This window comes from Nipponia nippon, unplaced genomic scaffold (genome assembly GCF_047370975.1).
Source record: "Nipponia nippon isolate SJK-2023a ecotype South Korea unplaced genomic scaffold, ASM4737097v1 scaffold_21, whole genome shotgun sequence".
Taxonomy (NCBI): Eukaryota; Metazoa; Chordata; class Aves; order Pelecaniformes; family Threskiornithidae; genus Nipponia; species Nipponia nippon.
In genome coordinates this window covers 3153365-3173593 of record NW_028262338.1, presented here as the reverse complement: position 1 = coordinate 3173593, position 20229 = coordinate 3153365, and the positions used below count along the sequence as shown (strand labels likewise).

General features: G+C 47.6%; 1 protein-coding gene across 1 annotated transcript in view; it reads left to right on the top strand.

The window, feature by feature from the left end:
• The window catches only part of FGF18 (fibroblast growth factor 18), a 75325-nt gene that overhangs the window by 38616 nt on the left and 16480 nt on the right, over positions 1-20229 (top strand). The window contains exon 5 of the mRNA XM_087760085.1: positions 16427-16533. Within this exon, the coding sequence (XP_087616211.1) occupies positions 16427-16533 (107 nt within the window). The remainder of the gene's footprint in view (positions 1-16426; positions 16534-20229) is intronic.

The window sequence follows — 20229 nt, the reverse complement described above, 5'->3', positions numbered from 1 at the left end:
GAGCTGGGCTGGTGGGATGGAGGAGGAGCGGATGCTGCGCCTGAGCGGCGCAATGGTGACGCAAGCCGTTGACGTTTGAGCATATGGTAGGCGACATACGCTTGGGAACCTGGCTTCAAGTTGGCACAGCTGGTATGGTTTGGTTTATACCTGATTTTCTCAAGTGCTTTTGGAAGGACAAGCAGGAGAGGAAACGGGTGGTCGGATGTGAGAGGGGAGCTCTAGCAGCAGGGGACATCACCCACAGCTGCTGGAGGCGGTGAAGACCTCAGTGTGGAGAAGCAGCAGGGAAGGGCTAAGAATAGGATGGCATGTAAACACTAGATGAATCTAAAAAAATAATGTCCAAATGTCCTCAACACATGGCCAGGAAGAGTCCCGAGGCTCACAGTGTGTCCCCGCGCCCCGTGTGGTATGGGCGCAAGGGGTATCCTCACCACAAAACTCCTGTTACTGCTCTGGCAGATTTTTGCAGGGGTCGGTGCTGAAGCAGCCTGGGGGGTGCTTTGGGTTCCTCGTTTCAAATCACACACTGTATCGAGGCAGAGGGTGAACTCCGCAGCTGCTGAAAGCTGGTCTTGTCCTGTTGGGATCAGTGATATTGTCCCAGGTTCCAGCAGCAAAGGAGCTTGCCTAAAGGTAACTTAGTACAAATCCCAAATAACGTTTGTGCTGGTTGCATGGAGGGATCACAGGACTGGATCTCTGTTACAACTGAGGCCTGATTATCCTCTTTCCTACACTCATGAAACTCCACCGGCTTCAGCAGAGCCATTCCTGGAGCTCCTGTGTGAGACTGAAAGGAGATTAAGTGCCCAGCAGTGCCTCCTATTCCTCCTGTGTCTTGCACCTTTGTTAAGACCTTGCATTTCAAACCATTTTAGCCGGTGGGAGGCAAATCAAAGCTGTTAGGTTTTAGCCGGTGACAATGGTAGGGTGCTGCGTGGTGTGCCCAGCCCCTTGCCTTTGTGCGACGTTTGCTCAGCAGTGATTCTTGCCTTTATTTCATTTGCTTCTGCATCTGCATTTGTAACCGTTTTTTTCAAGTTAAGTTTCTGACTGGTGACTCATTAGGAGTAAATAGGCAAAAGGATATTGACTTTACACCTACTAATTTGGGGGTGCTAACAAGCAAATGTAAGAGCTGTATAGTCACCGGGTAAATTGTTTCACCTGGGAGGACTGGAGGAGGGGTGATAAAAAGCATTGCAAAGAAACTGCACTTTTGTTTCTAGCTAGTAGCCTTGGTTGTTCTTGCAACCATATATGAGTTTGGGTGAACATTTGATGGTGACTGTTGCTGTAACCCGTTTTGAGCTTCACCAGGATTTTCTGGCACTGGAACTATTAGACCTGTGTGGGCATGAGAAGAAGCTAAGATCCTAATTAGAAGAGGCTAAATATGTTCGCTCAGAAATGAGGTGCCCTTTACGGCGGCTGGCGGAACAAACCCTTCTTCTGCGGCATATGTGAGTGCAGGGCGGCGGATGAGTCAGGATGCGCGTCGCTGCCGGTGCTGGCGTGCTGCACGTGTGCTGCACTCGGAAGGGGAGTTAGAGACATATAGTAGCTTTAATATAGCTAGCATAAGTACCGACAGCAGCAAACATCAGCGGTGTGGGATGCCCATTGGGTAAACATGAATCAGTGTGGCTCCATGGGCTGTGGCTGCAGGGACGGCAGAGGCTCATGGCCACGGCCACGGGCAGCTCCCCCGTGCTGAGGTCTGTCCTCAGTTGTGCTGGTGCTGGGGCCCAAGTCAGCTGCAGATGTGTCTGTCCCTTTCTAGCCACATCTGTGACGCAGTGACCGCGCACCCTTAGGTATGCTTAAATCAAGACAAGGATGTCAGCTTTCTTGGGAAGAGCAACCTGTTGCAGGGGAGCTGGAGCACAGCTGAGGAGCGATGGTCTCCAGCCCTGATGGTCCTGCTCTGAGCAGAGGCTGAGCTGGATGACCTCTGGAGAGCCTTCCCAGCCTAAATGATTTTGTGGTTTGGTGAGTGTCTTGCAACACTGATTGTCAGAACAGAACTGGCAGATAAAGTCAGCAGTGATCCGTTGCTTTGAAGACAGTAGTTCTCCTTTGGATGCATTCGGTGGGACCCTTAGGAAGAGTCTTTTTGTGGTTTGTCCCTCCCTTTTCTCCTTGTGATTTTTATATTGAGATTTTTAAGAATTTATAGTATTAAAAAAAAAATTGGACGTAGGCAAAGTTTTCCGTTCTACCACTTTAGTCCTTCTGCCCTTTCCCTCAGCTTGGGGTAACCCACTTAGATCTGTAAAGATGATACCCTCGCACAAGGGTATATAAAGTGTGGTTTATCTTAAAAGGTGTGTGCCGCAGAGTGGAGAGGCATGCTTTGTACCAGTGCAATAACCAGTTATCATCTCTGCTCCTTTCTGGACACGAATCTGGTTGACTCTGTACTTGGAAGGGAAGGAAGGAGTCCCCAGTCCTGCTGTATCCAATGTCAGGCTCCCGTTCACTGGCTCCCGCTCTGCGGCTGTGACTTCAGCCTCACTCCTCCTCCTCCTCGGTGCCTGACCTGGCTGCAGCCAATATCTGTCTCTCAGCAGGAGGAATCTGAGGAAACGCAGCAAACTTCAGCTCCTGGGGCTAAATTGTTGTGCTCTGTAACAGCAAACTGTGTTGAACTAATTGACAACCAGCTTTAAACGTACCCTGATCAAGCAAATACATTGATTTATTTTTTCCTCTCTTACTGAGTGTTAAGCGGCTTCCAGCTTGGTTTCCTCCCCAAGAACTGGATAACTCATCTATTGTGTAGTAAAAACTGATAGGCAGTTTTGACCTCTATACAATCCTTTCAGTATGTTGAGGGAGGAAGGAGTTTCTTATACTCGTATGAATGTTTGACCACTTAAAAAAAGCAAAACAAAAAAAGCCCAACCCAAAACCACACATAACAACAAAAGATGATCCATTTTCTCTGGATGTCTTTGAAAGAAGCTTAGTTTAGAGACAGACTGGAGAGAAAGGCTATTGATTTTGTTTGACCTCCAAACAGACTGCGGTCAGTATATTTTCCCTGTTGGAAGCAGTTCAGGGCTCTGAATTTCCGTGTCAGCATTTGTATTCTGAAGTGCACTGGAGCTTCTGCTGCTTCTTCAATAAACAGCAAGCTGTAGGGAAAGATAATGCTGGTATATATGTATTTCCCTCTGGATCTGCCCTTCCTTTCTTTTTCTTTCCTATATAACTCGGTCGTGTTGCTGATTAAGCATTTACAAGTCCTTTTCACTGAACGTCACGCAGGTTAGTGACTTAAGCTGGGACTACAAGCAACAGTTTTGTAATCCGCGTCTTGCTTTTTTCAGTGCTGAGCCAGGTCCTTTCCCAGCCTCTTGCCCGCACCAGCACCCGTTGCCGTACCTGGTGCGAGGAGAGAGACACCTTCCTGTACACAGTAATAAACCCCCTAAAAAATACCATCCCCTCTTTGACCCTGATTATTCTCAAACTTTACGAAGGAAAGCCTTCCTGATTTGCAGTTAGTCTCCCACAGTGAAACAGAATATTCCGTTTGGTGACTCCCATAGTACTGGAAACGCTCTGCTTGGTACGGGTTTGCGTCATTTTGTAGATCTTCTTGTAAAATGGCTTATGACAACTGATGTGCCCTTTCTCTGGCCGTCGCCTATCAATGAGTGGCTTCAAGGGATGGAAATACCTGTAGGACGTGTTGATTGTCAGGTTTCTAAATGAACTTCTCCGAGCTCCTTTGAGATGAGCAGTATCAGTCAGCACCTCTCCATGCCGACGTGTCGCCTGCGTTATCTCCTCCTAATTTAACAATAATGCTTCACACGGCGTGTTTTTGGTTTGTATGCTTCCGCCTGCTCTGCGGCAAATTCAACACAGCAAGTTTGCTGCTGTCGGCACATCAAAGGGCAGCCCGATAAACCCGCCACGATGTAATCAGGCCGTAGGCAGAGGGTTCCTGATGTTGGATACCAGTTGCTGAGCTCCCCTGTTGGCTTTCCCAGCATGAGCTTCATTTCTAATCCACATGGACAGACGTTCCTCTTCGTCCTAATGCTGACCCCCTCTTTAGCGAAAGGGTTGGTCTTCATTGCCACTGTCAGCCTCACGTCTGCTTCTAGCTATGGTTTGGGTCAGGGTGGAGGCTGCTGGTACGGACGCGTGAGAGCCTGCGGCATACGTGGTCTGCTGACAATTATACAGCATCAGTTTCTAACTTAAGCACTTAATTTCCCAGAGAGTAATAGCCCACTGCATCCCTAAAAAATAATGAATGGGGGAAGACGTATTTGCGCAGCCTGTGCCAAGTCAAGCTGAGGTTGCAGCCTACGTTGCGTGGGTAACTCTAGTGACTCCCTGGAGCAGGACTTTAAGGGTTCCCCAGAACCTTTTCTTGCTGTCTTTAGCCCAAACCCCCCTCTCCCTACATCTGAATATTCAATTACATTAACCCTTTGCAAATGGCTCAGCAAACACCTCCGAGAGCGGTGAGAGAGACCTGTAACTGTTAAACCTCTGCACAAACATGAAGGCAAGTTGCCGACGGAGGGAGATTGCGGAAGGTGATGGAGTCGCTCCCAGCGATCCCCCAGCCCCAGGCAGGGCATGAGCCTGCTCAATGCTGCCCACGAGAGCCCAGAACTGCCTGCCCTGCGCCTCCCCTCGGCTGGAGCTGCTGGAGGTGGGTCCCACGGGTGCTGCCTGCCGGCCTCCCTGGCTGCCCAGCCACGCTGGGTGCTGGTGTCTACCCTGGGTACCAGTGGGGCTAATTATCCCTTGGCTCCAGTTCCCAAGGTCTGCATGGCGAGTGGTCCCCCCCCTGTTTGCACTGGGCCATTGGGCAGAAGACGGCAATGCAGAGGGGCTGCCATGCTGTCTGGGGCGATTTACTAATAATTATTACTAATATAGCAATAATACTCATCAACCTGCTACTTGTCTTGAGAGTAAATAGTCCTGGGCTTGCAGTCTGAGCACAGGCATTACTCTGTTTAGGTATTACTCACCTCAAGGTTATCATGAAGCTTTGTTAATTAATAAGCAGAAAGTTTTGCCAGGGCCCTGAGTGGCAGGTGAGGTATCAATAAAACATGTCATTGGAAACGTAGGTCATCACTTGGAAAGGTGCAATGCTCTATGTTACCCTGTTGCAGTGGCTTCCATAGGTGGTCTCCAGTACATTGTGATGGTGGATCAGGAATATGACAGTTTCTTGTTAATGATCTAAATCAAAAACTAAGCACGTGTAGAAAAGCAAAGATGTCCTTGTGTTTTAAGTGCCTGTAATCTGTTTCTATAAGCTGGGTACCAAAATATCCCTTTGATTCTCAAAGGTAATTGTACCTCTTAATTAGCTGGAGAAAAAAAAAAAAAACCACAGCCTGAGATCTTGCTATATAAATTATAATTAACCCCTTGGCACTGGAAGTTGAGATTTCCTGCCCCGGAGCACAAATGCAAAACGCATTAGCAGCACTTAACGTCAGGCACTCGCCCACCGCAGCCGAGGGGTCAGCTCGCTACCCCATAAATACTGCTGCACTCCCAAGTCCAGTAGGAAAATGGCAGGGAAGCCGCGGAAACCCGAGGGGAAGCACTAAATACACCATTTGGGGATGTTTGACCTGCTTTTTTTTCAGAGCTGCAAATGCCCCAGCAGGAAGGACAACACAGGAAAAAAAAAAACAAAACCAACCCCAGTGAAGAGATGGGAGCAAGAAGAGGGACGCTTCCTGGCGAGCGGTTTTGTTAGCCGACATGGCTGGTTGCTTCGCCGTGAGAATGGCTCTTGGCGCTCCCGCCTCACACACCTCCAGCGAAATAATTGTCTGGTGCCAGACACACTTGGCTGTGCCTGTTGTATGCAGAGCGCGCCAGCCAGGGGCCGGCGGCCACCCACTGCTGTCATTCACCAGCATCCTGCTTTTTTGTCTCCTTTTCATTCGTGCCTGTTGGGGGATGAGCTTTAACTCTTCACACCGGAGGTGGACCTGCAGCGAAACACCAGGTCGGGGCAGCTGGAGGCGGGGAGGAGGGCAGCGCGGCGGTTGCTGTGGGGAGGCTGGAGGCTGGCCTGAGCCCGCCTGCACCTGCGGCTCTTCCCTTCCCGCTCCCCTGATCTGCAAAGGGTCTCTGCTCACTTCATGACCTCGGTGGAGGGCCAGGCCTGGTGGGCACCTGGATTTATGGAAAGCCATCTGCTTTCCCCACCAGGAGCTTGCAAAGAAGCTTCTTCGTTCAAGTTAGCACGTTCCTTTGCTCCTTTGGGGTCCCGGATGGAGAAATGACTGTCTTCTGCCGTGGGTCAGTCCCAGGGTGGCTGCAGCTCTGTGCTATAAAGCCCTTGCAGATAAGGTGTGGTTTGCCAAGGGCTGTCTCTTGCCCCATGGGTTGTGTGCCCCTTGGGCTCCTTCGTGCCGCTGGCTCTGGCAGTGAGGGGTGTCATGGGCACCTCTTGCAGCAGCAGTGGTTGGCTGAGCTCAGGTGGTGGCAGCAAGCATGGGGTGACTTGGCCACCTTGGCAGGTTCCTAAAGTGACTTCATCCTCCCATGGCAAAGGTGAGGGGAAGCCCTGCTCCTCAGGCTTGGCACGGAGATGTGGCCGTCAGGGCTGCCTTTAAATATTTCAAGTCTGCTATGTATAAATAGCGGTGGGGAATTTCCTTCTCCTGTCTGCTCCAAAGACTGTAGAAGGAGATAAAATAGGAGACCAGCGAGGTGTCCCAGCGGGGAGGAGGGACGTGCTTGCTGGCACGGGGTAGCGAGTGCGGGAAGTAGGGTTTGTCCTTTAGGTTTTGTCCTTTGTCTGTATGTCTGAAGATTTTCAAAGTGGATTATGTGCTGATGAAAGAGCTGGCCGACAAGCCCTCCGAGCTAAACGAGCTCTGTCTGTCCCTGTTAGGGCGGGTACGGTCTGGACACCTACAGCAGCAGCGTCGCCTGCCAGCATGGCACCCGCTGCCTCGAGGGACCGTCCCCTGCGTGGATCCACGGGGCCACCCCCTCCAGGGTGGGGAGAGGAGGGAAGGGTGCTCTAGGGCAGGGAGGAGAGAAAGGCGCTGAGAAAATTTTGGATGGAAACACAGGTCTGAGTCTGAGCTTTATAGGTGACGTGGGTCTCTAGATAAATTGAAACTGGGATAAGTAACAAATATCATAATACGGAATTTACACTGTCAACGCTGATTCTTTAAGCCCAGAATACCCCAAAATAAGCTGTTAGAGATATTGATTCTTTTCTTTGCTGCTCTTGTTTATAACACCACACATGAGGACTGGCTTAGTTCTGTACTCAATTTACTTTTTATATTAGGATTTAACATGGGATCTCCTTTTCTTAATCCAAACACTTATGGTTTGAATGCTGAATTATATTTGAGATTTTAAAAGTACCTTTATTAAAACGTAAAACTAATTTTACAGTTCTGACAGGTCTTATTTAAATACCCAGTGCCAGATGCCTTTTGTCCCAAATGACTCTAGAAATGAGGAAAAAAAAAGACTTTAAAAACTTCTCCTACAATTAAAATGCAGCAAAAGGCAAGTAAATAGTCTTACCTATGCTGTGGACTGGGGGTAATAGTTTAAGAAAAGCCCCGCGATGAATGTGTTTCCAAAAATAAATATATGAAACCAAAGGTGCTAAAGGCAGAGTTCACGTGATATCTGAATTTCGTTGTTTCTTTCGTTGCCGCTGCTCTGAGAATAGTTGAAACAGTTGTGCAGTGTCTGTACGGAGAGACCTTTCCAAAGGGACCGATGTGGAGAACTCCCCTCCAAGGTGCTGCACCCCGGGGACTCGCTTTGGCTGCAGCTGGTTCCAGGGGATGTGTCTCCCCAGGTGCTATAGAAGATCAGTTCTTGTCCACCTCTTCCAACCCGTACCCCAAAATAGTCACACTCTCATAATCTAAGAGTGACGATCGTGTATACTTCATTTAATAGTACGTTATCTTTTATATGGCAAAAGCGAGCGTCAGCAGCACAACTATTAAAAAGTCAGGTATCTCTGAAATTGCATTTGTGTCCATTTGTAAGAGCAAACCTTGTTTAAAATCTTAAAACACAGAGGAATTTTCCTCATGTGCCAGAACATTTTTTTCTGGTAGGTTGTGCTGCTGCCTCCGCTCCTCTGGGTTCCAGAGCCACAAGAATCCCATTGAAAATACTGGAGCATCCTGCAACTTTATTTTCAGCATATTTTCTATTTGCTGAAAGAAGGGAAAGTTACAATGAACTCCTTTGAGAAAATGCACGAGCATGCTTATATTCCTAACCATAAAATTAATTGTCATAATTTCAACTTTTACTGGAGGGCACAGAATAATAAAACCTGCGTGGTAGAACATAGCATCTTTTTATATCAGGCACGGCTGATAATCTTAATTCAACTAACACTGAAATGCTCTACGTTTCTCCCGATTAGCCCCATTTTGGAGCATTCACAAATACAACAGTGGAGCCTGGATGGACTAACTTTTGGAGTATGTGAAACCATCATGGTGTTGGCATACAGGAGAGATTTATGTGTTTGGGATTCCTCGGTAAGAGGGTATGGTGGTGCTAACATAACACCTACTTCATTGCCGAGGATGAGCGGCCAACCATCAGGTTGCCCAAGAGAGGTGGGCGAGTGCTTCAGAGTAAATGTGGTCTGTCCTACGCTTCTGGCCACAAAGAAAACAGCTTTGGAGAAGCAAGAGTACGTGGGGTTCCCATAGTTGTCATTCTCCGCTTACTGTTACTTTTGTGTACATCAGTATTTTTGGGGGGTTCAGCTGAGACTGGGAACAAGTCAAAATAACTTCAGCAGGGTTTGTTCTTGCAGTAATTCTAACTCTCTGCAGGACGGGAAAGGTTCACGCTATTTCCAGACCCAGGAGACTCCAGTGCTTTGGATGGGTTTCAGCGAGGCGTTCCGGGCCAGGTTCTGAGATCCTTGTCTGTTGGGCTTGACTATGTCAGTAGGAGTTTATTCAAATGAGAATGATCAAAGACATCAGGCTTTGGCCCTTTATTTTTCATTTCAGGTGCTTTTTCAAGCATTACAGAGCTTCTGAACTTTCTTGAGGCTCATCCTTCACTAATTCCAGACTCGGAGCCTGGCAGCTTGTCAAGCAGTTTTCCTGCCTCTGTAGCAATACTGTCCACTTGAGCTGTGTTTGGAGGCAGCAAGACACCCTGGTGAGATAGAGGAATTTCTGTGCTAACATTTTTAACGTTTCTCTTTCCAGGCCTACTTCTTAGTCATTGCGAGTGTGCAGGTGGCAAAGTTCAGTGCAGAATTTGTTTGCTGCCGCTCCCTGCCCAGGCGTTTTTAAAGCACACAACCTATCGCCTCCAGTTTTACTGAGTCTTGTCTAAATAAGCTTATTCACCATCATTGAAGCAACTGCCAAAATATTTTTAGTGTCTCTTATGGTGAATTATGTATAAAACTTCTGCAAGAGGCCAAGTCTGATTCCCCACTGCTTAATCCTGTTTTCTTAGATCTCCAAATGGGTGCAAATGGCTCTGTGTCAGAATGACAGTATTTTACATTCGTTTTTCACCTGGGTAAACGATGACCGGACTCTGGGTAGTGCAGGCTCGGGCCAGTAACATGTAACTGTTACAATTTTAATATTGTCCTCAGATATTTTTTATTTTTTGTTTTTGACAGAATCACAGGTTCTGTGTTTTATTAACTTTTTATTTATGTTGGGCAAAATCTGTAAGACCTACCTTCGTATTTATTCCGGTCTTATGTCAGCTAAATTATCAAACAATTTTCATGTGCGTGGACTGATTAAAGACCTCAAATTAGCAAATTTTCATTTAAGCTTCTCCCAGGATGTGGTGAATGGAGTCGTTTTATAGGGACCACATCTGGAAGCTTTGTCATCCTTCAGGAGCCAGAGTGGCCAACCCTGAAAAGAGTACTTCGTTTCAGAATATTCTTTTTTCCTTGACATTGCCCTTCTGGCATAAGCAACACATCTCCTCCAGGGTGAGGAGGCAGACTGTCCCCAAGATGGTCCCTGGGGTGCTCGGGGAACAGCATCATTCCCTGGGCAGGTTTTGTTAGTCACTGCTGAACTGGTAGTGGAATTTTTTGGGTGGGCATCCCTACAGGTGAGACCACTGTAACGGTGTGACAGGCTTAAATAGCAGAGGTTTCACTAGTATGCGAGTGATATTTTAGTACCTGAATATCTCGCTCTGTGCGCCCTGCGGGGTTAAGTGCCTGCGGCAGTGTGTCATGCTCGCACATCTGCCTTGGGCTGGGTACTCAGGCTGGCGTGGTTGGCACCAGCGTGGATATTTCTGCATGTCTTGGCCTCGTGTCATGTAGACGTGCCCAGTGAGCGCTGAGGGGATAGCTCAGCGTCCTGGAAATGGGACAGGATGCCTTCTTGGTGTTAGGTTGCCGTTAGCAGATGAGAGTGCCTGAAAGCATCATCCAGAGACTGAAGCTCCTATCAGCCAGTGAAGAGGTGAAACCCAGAGGAAGGTGTTCCAGAGTGTGCCAGAAAGAGGAACTTTAGCCCTTGTTTCTCTGTTAAAAGTGCTGTGATCCTGCACTTTTCTCCATCACATCAAGCCCCTGGGGCGGTTGCAGATAGGCAGGGTGAGGAGACAGCCCTGCGGAGGGCTGGGGAGGGGGAAAGCTCGCACCTCCATGTCCAAAGCCATGCTCGCGGCGTGTCCAACCATGCGGCTGGTGGCAGAGGCGGGACCCTGAAGCCATGTAGGGGTCTTTATCAGCACTTGAGGGACTTCCGATGTGTGTGAAGTCCTTTGTGTGAAAGTATTTGCAGGATCAGGTTGCTGCAATGTAAGTGCCTTTGAGGTCTTTGCTGCATTATAGATTTTCTTCTGATGTCTCCCATGCAAATATTTAACCTGTCTGGTTCCTGAGAGCTACTAAGGCTGTTACGCGGGTGGCAGGTTGTCTCTGCAGTCTTTCCTTTGTTCACACAGAGCCCTCTGTCCTGCTCCCCTTCCCGCCCCAAAATCGGGCATGGAGAAGTGCCGCGGGGGACTTGGCACTTGGCGTGTATCGATGTGTTGATGCTCCAAGGGGCTTATGTGCTCCAAATCATGTCTTTTTCCCTAACTGCATCAACTGACCGAGTAAAAGATATGATGTTTAAATGAGGTTTAGAAGAAAACCTCATTTAGAGAGATGGCATTTTTAAAACCCTGGGTTAAGACTGGGTGCACTGCTCCCTGTGCAGTCCCCCGCTCTAACACCGGGTAGTTCCCTTGCTTGTGCAAAGCGATGGCTTAAAAAAGAAAATACCTGGAGCCTGGATCTTGGAACTGCTCTTACTCCTCCTCCCCACGACCATCCCTTTTAATAATTTGACATACATATCTTATGCTCACTCAAGACAGACTGAATGAGCTAATTGCAGTGGTATGTGGGTCAGAGCTCTGCCCTCCTGAGCACCAGCCTTATTGATTTCGGTGGTTACTCCTGATTTGGACCTGAATAATTGAGAAGGGAGTTGGGTTGTATGCATTATAACTATTTAAAATGATACAGTCTGGAGGAATATACAAGTGTGCAAACAAAACTTGAGGATGCAGCCTAGATTCCCTTACTTATTCATAGCCTGCGGGCTTTATTAGACCCTCCAGACCTAATTTTGGCATTATTCCCTCGTCATTACGTCATGAATGTGAAGTGGAGACGGGGTCATTCTCCTCTATGTTGTGGTCATGTAAGGGATTCACGTGATTTTGGTAGGGGGTATGCCGTGTTTGAACAGGTTTCAGCTATTTTAAGCACCCTTGGCCATGCTGGGGTTCTCGCTGGAAGATTCAGGCTTACCAGAGAGTAAATCTTACTCTCCCATCAGATGCGACGTATGCTGTGAACTATGGAAATGCACTTCGTCTTGGTTCATAGCATCAGAGTTACTAAACTGGAAAGCCGCTCTCCGTCACAGATGCTGTGGTCCCAGCCTCAGTGTATCTGTGCATCCGTCCTCTTCATTAACTGGAAATGGTTTCAAGAGCCAAGAATAGTTTCCCCGACTTTGTAATTGCACAAGGAAAAAAGTGCAACAGAAGCAACAAAATCTTGGTCCCCTCTGAGAGCCTTTTCCCCAGGAAATCTGTTTTAGCTGGCTTGCTTCAAGATGCCCATGGGCAGCGTAAGCAGCTGTAGTTTCTTTTTCTCTGTGGTGCCTTTGGCAGGATTTATACCTGGGGGGAAAAAAAAAAGGCAATGGAGGATAGACTCGAAGTATCCTGTCTTTCTGCACCTTCCTTGTGTTTTCCCCTTTATCTCTTGATTTATCTGAAACTGGCTGGTGCTTAGGCTTTTGTGATAGGTACATGTAAACCTCACACTTCTCAGGTGCCCTCTTTCTCCTTTCTTGCCCCATGTTTTTCTGGCTCCTGTACTCCCACTCCCAGGAAATATTTGAAAGATAATTTGGCATATTTTCTGCCACCTTCACATATCTCCCTGACTTCATGTTTTCTTAGCTGGAAGATAGCTTTTCAACATATATATGTAATCCTTTTCACCTAGACATGTGAGGAATTCCAATCTCTTCCAGTGGGAGTTTTCAGGAAGGTTTAGGTTAAATGGGCCAATAAGGCAAAAGCATGTAGCAGAAGATCTCACCCTCTAAAGACATCTTTTCTCTTTAGCTCTTTTTTTTTTCTCCCCCTGGAAAATATATCAGAATATCTAGCTGTCAAAGAATTTAAACAATAATACCTGATCTGAAGGCTAGAGTGCAGGGCTTTTGAAAATAAAGATTGTAATCTCTCTATGGTGTATCCAGGGACTAATGGAGCTGGAAGGCAGGTGTCCTGAGCAGCAGACTGCCATGGGGACACTGCTCCAGCTTGGTGGGACTTATTTTACTGGAGCTCTCAATGGAAATTCTCTTGGATTTTCCCTGGCGCTTTCGTGGCCATAGCATCTTTATCATAGAAACAAGACAGCAAGCCAAATCCAGTTTACATTAATTTAAATCCTGTTGGTGGTGACTGAGCTCTTCTCCTGCCACGTGTGAGTGGGGTGGGAGACCTCAGCAGCCCCTTCTGCTGGGCCAGCCTCCATCCCCCAGAAACTCTTGTTTCAGCATTCAGGGCTGGGATTCATCCCAGCTGATTTTAGCTGATTAGATGTGTTGTCCAAGGTCCCTGTCTGGGCTCCTGAGAGAATTTAGGGAGAGAGGGGCAAATCCTCCCCTATTTAGATGCCTGTTGTAAAAAGGAGAAACAGCTGTAAGGGGTGCCTTAGGCTGGAAACCAACTGGGTTATGAACCCAACCCTAAAGGTGCACTGATCTCTCGTAGGAAAGGAGGTCAAGGATCCCTAGAAATAAGAACATGTTTCCAGCATCTTAAGACTCAGATTTTTCAGAAGTGGGTACCTATGGGTGGCCTTAGCCTGTACGTCGGCAGCTAGGGTCACAGCAGGGAGCAGGCAGCATCTGCTGAACCTCCTTCCCTCTGCTCCCCGCTCCTAGACATTGGGTGCAGGATGATCTCTGGGGCTCGTGAGCCTCCTCGGGGCACTGGGGTATGTATGCCGACGTATTTACTGGTGTGGGTGTCGCACTGGGTGCTTGCCCATCTGCTGCTGCTCGGTCCGTGTTGTGGCACTAGCCCGGGAGGGGTCTCAGCGCCGGCGTAACCTTTGCAGCCCACAGGAAAGGTGACTTCCATTTAGTTCTAAATTATGACATTATTTTATTAGATCTTTAAACTTTATTTAAATTCTTTATTTAAAAAGGGGGAGGAAGGTATCATATTTTAATTAGTCGCGGTGTCAAAGGAGACCTAGATTAATTATTTGAAATCACTCCATCCAGATGGTTTTAATTTTCACAGCAGGGAACCGGCATCTTTTTAAGGTGATATTTTTCAAATTAAAATCAGCTTGGATATTACTCGTACTGGCTGCAGAGCGAGGGGGTGGGGAAGGCGAGCTGGCATGCCCCGTGTTTGTCCGTCTGAGTGCGGGCTGCTGGGGGGACCCGCATCGGAGAGGTGCGGGTTGCCGACTGTCCAGCGGGACCGCAGATCGAGGCTCTCGCGGTGGAGGGCTTTATCAACGTTACCTCCCACTTTGGCTGGCCAAACCCCATATCTGATATTAAGCATTATTGTCAGCAGCTTTAGTCGCAGTGCTGAGACTGGAACGGAGGGGGAATGCCTTGCAGCTCAGATGGGAACTTTCCGTGTCCGGTTCTTGCCTGTGTGCAAGCTGTGGAGCCCTTGCTTGACCCCTTCGGTGGGTGGCCCCGGGTCTCTTTGTGTGCCTGGGTGGGTTCATCACTGTACATCTGTGGGTGACTCCTTGGTGCTCTGGGTGTTGGCTGTGGTCCTTGGGACAATCTTTGGGACCTCTTGTGCTGGCTCCATCACCTTCCCTCATGTGTGGGCTGCTGCTCTCCCTGTCTGAGGGTGACCATTAGTCCTCTCTAATGCCCTTGCTCATTTGAGGGGAAGCCCTTTCACAGTCAACCTCTTTAATGATAGTTATACCTTTGGCTATTCCCTTGTCTATTAATGCTGTGTTGCATCTCAGCAGCTTCCCTGAACAACTTGAAGCAGTGGGCATTCACCGTTATATACCATGTTGCTCATCTTCCCCTTGAAGCCCCATCTTTGACCCTGTGCCATCCTCCCCCATCCTGACGTTGCTCATCCTTATATCCTTACTAGGATGGGATATTCCTGGTTCTTGTGGCCCTTCCTCGCTTAAGTGGTCGCTGGTTCGTTACCACCTTGGCAGGTGCAGAGAGAAAGCCCGCAGCACCCGGCTGTCGCTGGCAAGCTGCTCTCCATCACAGATACCCAAAACCATGGTGCGTTTCTGAAAGACTTAGATAAATATCCATATTTATGCATGATTGCAAGTAATAATTCTGCTATAATACAGGCATTATCCCACTTGCTGTCAGAAAGAAGTTATTCTTTAAATATCCTGTGATAAAAGTTTAACAAATATATCTAAATAAATGTAAGCAGCTAGTAACTGGAAAACCCTGAACTTGCATATTTGATTGAGCTGCAAAGGGAAAACTCCATTTAGGGCCCTTGTGAGTTAAAGGTTTGTGATATTTGCACTGCTGCAGAAGCCAAAAGCTGACTTTACAAGTGGGAAAAATATTAATGTGTTTAAATGAAACAAACTCCTATTTCTATCCCCATGGTAAATCCTTACAGTGAACATATATGCTCTTAGAGGGTTTTAAAGTTTGAAATATGAATGCCAAAAAGAATGTGACTTTTTGCAGCACAGATCAAACATTCTCCAGAGTTTGGCAAAAACCGTGTTTCTACGGTAAGGCTTGGGTCTTACAAGCGTGAGTATTTCCAGAGCAGGACCGTGGATTTGCACTTGCTGACACTTACACATTCTTGCATTGTGTTTTGACCATGTCTCCTTTCTCCCCCTGCATATCGGAGATGGATCTGAACCAAAATGTCCAGTCTGCATGTTCCTGCCTCTCCAGGGAAATTCCTGGAATCTGAACCTCGAGCATGACTGGAATTCGTGTTTAGATCAGAGAGGGAGTAAAACGCTGAATTTGGACGTGTCTAGGTTTTCGAGGTGCTGATAGCACGCTACACATCTGGGTGGCAGCTCGGCCACTTCTGCAAATACAGTTGTGTCGGGGCAGGTGGTTTATGAAGATGCAGCAGAAATTTGTCCTGTACCATGGTTCCTGGCAATGCTGCAAGCCAGCTCTGGCCTCAATAAATGTGTGAGGCACTATGAGATTGGCCATATTTCTCCCAGCTAGAGCAGGAGTCACGGACCTGGACTGCCAGAAAGCAATTAGTGACCTCCTGGGAACATAGCTAGACACACAGAGGACGTCTGCAGGGCGGGTGTTCATCAGACAGGACAAGCAGTGCTGACTTTCTCCCCTGCTAGCTGTTGCGGTGATCTTGAGGAGATCACTGCGATGTTTTGCACCAGGAGTGTGTGGCCGGACCTCTTCTGTGATGTGTTTGAGGGCTGCTGGCTGTGGGGAAAGGATTTTCATTCTTGTCATGCTGATCTTTTATCTTCATGAGGATAAAATCCATGTTCTTATTCTCCAAAAACGGTCCTGCAGCATGACAGAGAGCATTAGCATTGAGCTTTATATTGCTGATGGGGTGGTGGGGTGGGTGTGGACCGATGGAGCGCACACGTGTGTATGCATGTTCTGTGCTAAACTGGCATTAAATCTGTAGCATCTGCAGAGGAGTCAGTGGAGACGTGGCCGATCTGCACCTGTGACCAGGCCTGGAGCTCAGCCCCTGGCTGGATCCTTGGGTCGCTCCCTTGCAGAGCGTCCCAGTGTGGCGTGGTTCAGGTGGAGGTAACGGGACAACGTGCTGATGAGCTTTGCACACTCTGACTTAATGGGACCACATTGGTAAATGCTTTTTTTTCTTCTTCCTTTACAAGCCCAGCTTCTAGTGGAAACAGACACTTTTGGCAGTCAAGTCCGGATCAAAGGGAAGGAGACAGACTTCTACCTTTGCATGAACAGGAAAGGCAAGCTAGTGGGGAAGGTAAGTGTTTCCTATTAATTCATTTGTAACATGAGTGTTACCTTTAGCAGCCTCCTCAGGGCTGTAATGATGTGTTCGAGCTTCGCCTGTCAGCCTCAAATGAAAAGCAGGAGAGAGGGGATGTGGGGTTTGCAAGGCAGCCCGTGCCCTTGCGAGCCCTCCCCCGCGGCCGTAAAACCAGGCTCCGCAGCCTGGGATTTTCTGGTGACACTTTGGATGCGGATGGGTTTGCACTTTACAGTTGCGTTACATTGCCGTGAGATGTCATCTTGGCATCCCAGTGTCGCGGCCACCTCCACAATAACTTTGTTACTTGATCTTTCTTTGGAGTGAAATTCAAAATAGGAGGGCAAGGGGAGCACTGTGCTGGGGAGGTAGGCCACATGAGGCTCCTCTCAGCGGTGAGCCAGGGGATGGTGTGGCAGAGCTAATACTGGAATCCGAACATCGTACTGGGGCTGGGCCTCACGGTTCTAGCGTTACAGGAATATTTTATTACTTTGGATCCCCGCACAATGGAAGCATGCAACACATTACAGCGTGTTCACCCATCGAGCTTAACTTCTTTGCTGAAGTCATATTTTTTACGTATTAACTTGTTTTTGTAACTTAGGCAGTTCTTCTGTATTGTTGGCGAACCTAGAAGCTTGCTAACCAGGCAGGAGCTTGCTCAAAGCTAAAATATCACGGGGGGGGGGGGGGGGAAATCTCAGCCCTCAAAGGCCCCCTCCTCCACTGCCCGCACTTTGCACCACCAGGAATTAAAATCTGGCATCTTTGTGGCTGTGAAAAAAGGAAGCTGAGTTTTGTTTTGAGTCAACACAGCAAAAGCCACGCTCCCAAACAGAAACCAGAAACCAAATTGCTCTGATGAAACATTATTTACTTTTGTGGTCCCGAGAGTGACACTTGCGGGACAAGTGCCTTCCCGGAGGGATCCCTCCTGCCACTTTTGTTTTCCTCGTGAGCAGTGCAGATGCTTCTGTCGAGACTAAGGCCAGCTCTTTCGCAGGCAGCCGCTGGCCGTGGCAGCCTGCCTGACCCACTGCGGAGCTGCGCTGGCGAAGCAGGCAGCATCCAGGATGCTGTGCGAAATCGGTGAGGACTTGGACATCAGTGCTCCGGGAGGACTGGACCAAAGCAGCTGGGTCTCTCTGCTTCCTGCACTTCTGTGGTGCAATTACTGCTCTGAACGAGACACAGTTTTTTGGTCTTGAACAAGGAAATTCATTTTTTAGCTGGACTTAGACCTCTCCGGATACACATGGATGCTTTTGAATATTGCATTGAACACAAATCTGGCCTTTGTTTTTTGTTTCTATTTTTGTGCCTTAATTTTCCATCCTTTAAATGTGATAATAGCTTTTTTCCCTAAAATGTTATAAGGATAATTTCGTTAATGTTTATGAGGTGGTGATACCACAGTAATGAAGACCTTAAAAGCATCCAAACTAGATGGGGTAAAATGAGCATGAAATCTTACCTCTTTCTTTAACAGACCTTACGCCAGGGTGGATCAGCAGTGGTACACAGTGCAACCCACATCCCTTCCTGGTCTGCACTGAATGTCCTGGCAAAGTCAGAGCTGTTCTTCAAAACATTTAGTATATTTTAGTGAAATTCATCCCTTGATTCGGCCCATTGGGCACCAGGGCAGGACAGTTCTTTAGCTTGTCACCTTTCATGCAGCGTAAAGCTTTTGGTTTCTTTCTTGATGTGCTTTTCATAACATTAAGAGGGCAAATGGTTTGTTATTAAAAAAAAAAAAAATCTATTCTTGTAAATATGAGCCTTCCCACCCCAGACTGCTGGCAAGTTCGTAAACCAGCCGACCTGAGCAGGAGGGGGTACGGAGCATGGCGTTTGGAAGGAAAATGTTCCAGACGCGTTGCCCATATTAACAGCTTCTCATGAGCAAAAAAAGAAAATAATAGCATGTCTTCTTGATACCAAAGAGTGTGGTTTTAATTAGTATCATAGTTTCAGCTCTTTTTGTGGCAAGAGTTTGAGGGAATGCTTTTTAGCTTGAATGCTCTAAACAGCTAGTAAACCCCAAGGAAAACATTAGATAAAAGTTACGCCTGGGCTTATACAAATATTTAAGTTCAGTCTGGGGGTGGAGGGGAATGAAACCCATAAACTGATTGTTTCACGGTCGCCCCGGTATGTTCGTTTGGCAAGAGAGGAGCCATGGGACCAAACCGGGTCTTTTTCTCTGCTCATTTCCTATTGCCTTACACTGCATAATCCCTAACAATACCAGCACATGCCATCTGGCTTTGTTCTCCTCCTCAGTCAGCAGTTTTGGATCCCCCCCAGTTGAAAACCTGCTTTGAATTTAGTCCTTTTTGTTTCCCATAATCACCTACAAAGGGTATTACAGACCGGAGCAGGTTGTTGTTGTTCTCAGCTGGAACTGGTGACGAATGCAAGAGCTCCAGAGCTGGGGCTTGCTCCCCACCTCGCAGCCGGTTGTGTTGCAGGCCAACGGACTAACCCACAGGGCTGAGCAGAGCAGCCTTTCCGTCTTTTTATTTATCACAAATTGCACCTACGCCAGCTTTTCTGAGCGGAGGCCATCTGATGGAGCTTTCTCAGGAGCCCCAAACCTTGTGTTTTCCTCCTCCCTTGGTTGTTACCCCATGTGTCTTCATAGCCAATGTTGACCAAAGGGCTTGGAGGTGTTTTGGGCAGGCCTCTAACTTTATTTATTGTCACAGCATGCAACTGCTGAGGTCACCGACACTCTATTTGCTGCTTATGAAAACTGGAGACAGGGCAGGTGTTGTACAGGGAGTGACTTTTCTGTTAAAGGTGACCAGCACCGGGGGAAAACAAGTTGGATTGTGTTTCATCGTTGATTCTTGGTGTTATGTTGAAGAAGGCCCAAGAAGGATTTCATTTTATTTTTTTCCTCCTGACCATATTTTTTTTTTTGCCTGTGGGTTTTTGGTGCCTCTATGTATACACATGTAGAAATTGTAGGTCCTGAGTTTTCTGATTTTGCTGAAGTTTTCTATGGACCACTGAACTTTATGGTGGAGTTATATTACAAGGAGAGAGATTAAAATATGAAAACTCAGAACAGGAATACCAGGTGCTTTTCTTAAAAAATTTCTTGTCTTTATTATTATTACTGTTTATCTCAAGCTTCTTACAAACACAGGGGAGAAGGGGACTCTGAAAGGTTCAGCTCTCCTCCCAAGGAGAGGCGCAATGTGACTTCTCCACTCGTGACAAGGCACAATGTGACTGGTCACCTAGAACGCAAGAACTCTGAGCATTTGCAATAATTCAGTGTTAGGGGAGGAGAGGAGCTAATGGTCTCTTTGGTGGAGCTCTGAGTTTGTAACTGTGGTTCTCCTGGGGAGTCCTTCTGTGGTTTCTCCCTCTGCCCCAGCTTCTCCTATCTTGTGCATTGAGATAAGGACGTCAAAAAAGTGGCGACTTCATGTTTGTGAAAGGTTGTCAAAGGTAAGTCTTTTAAGTCTCCAGAGCAAGGAATAGCAGCCTGGGGTGTGAGGAGGTGGCTATTAATTAGCTTGGACACCTCTAACTGTTCTTGCTGCGCCTGTCCTTACAGCAAATTTGTGCTGTCTAGAATTGCAGGACACTGCGGAGATTTCCTTTCCCTGCCCTGTCCCAGTCCCCTTGCTGGGAGAGCATTTGCAAGAGATCAGTGATCTCTGTGAAGCT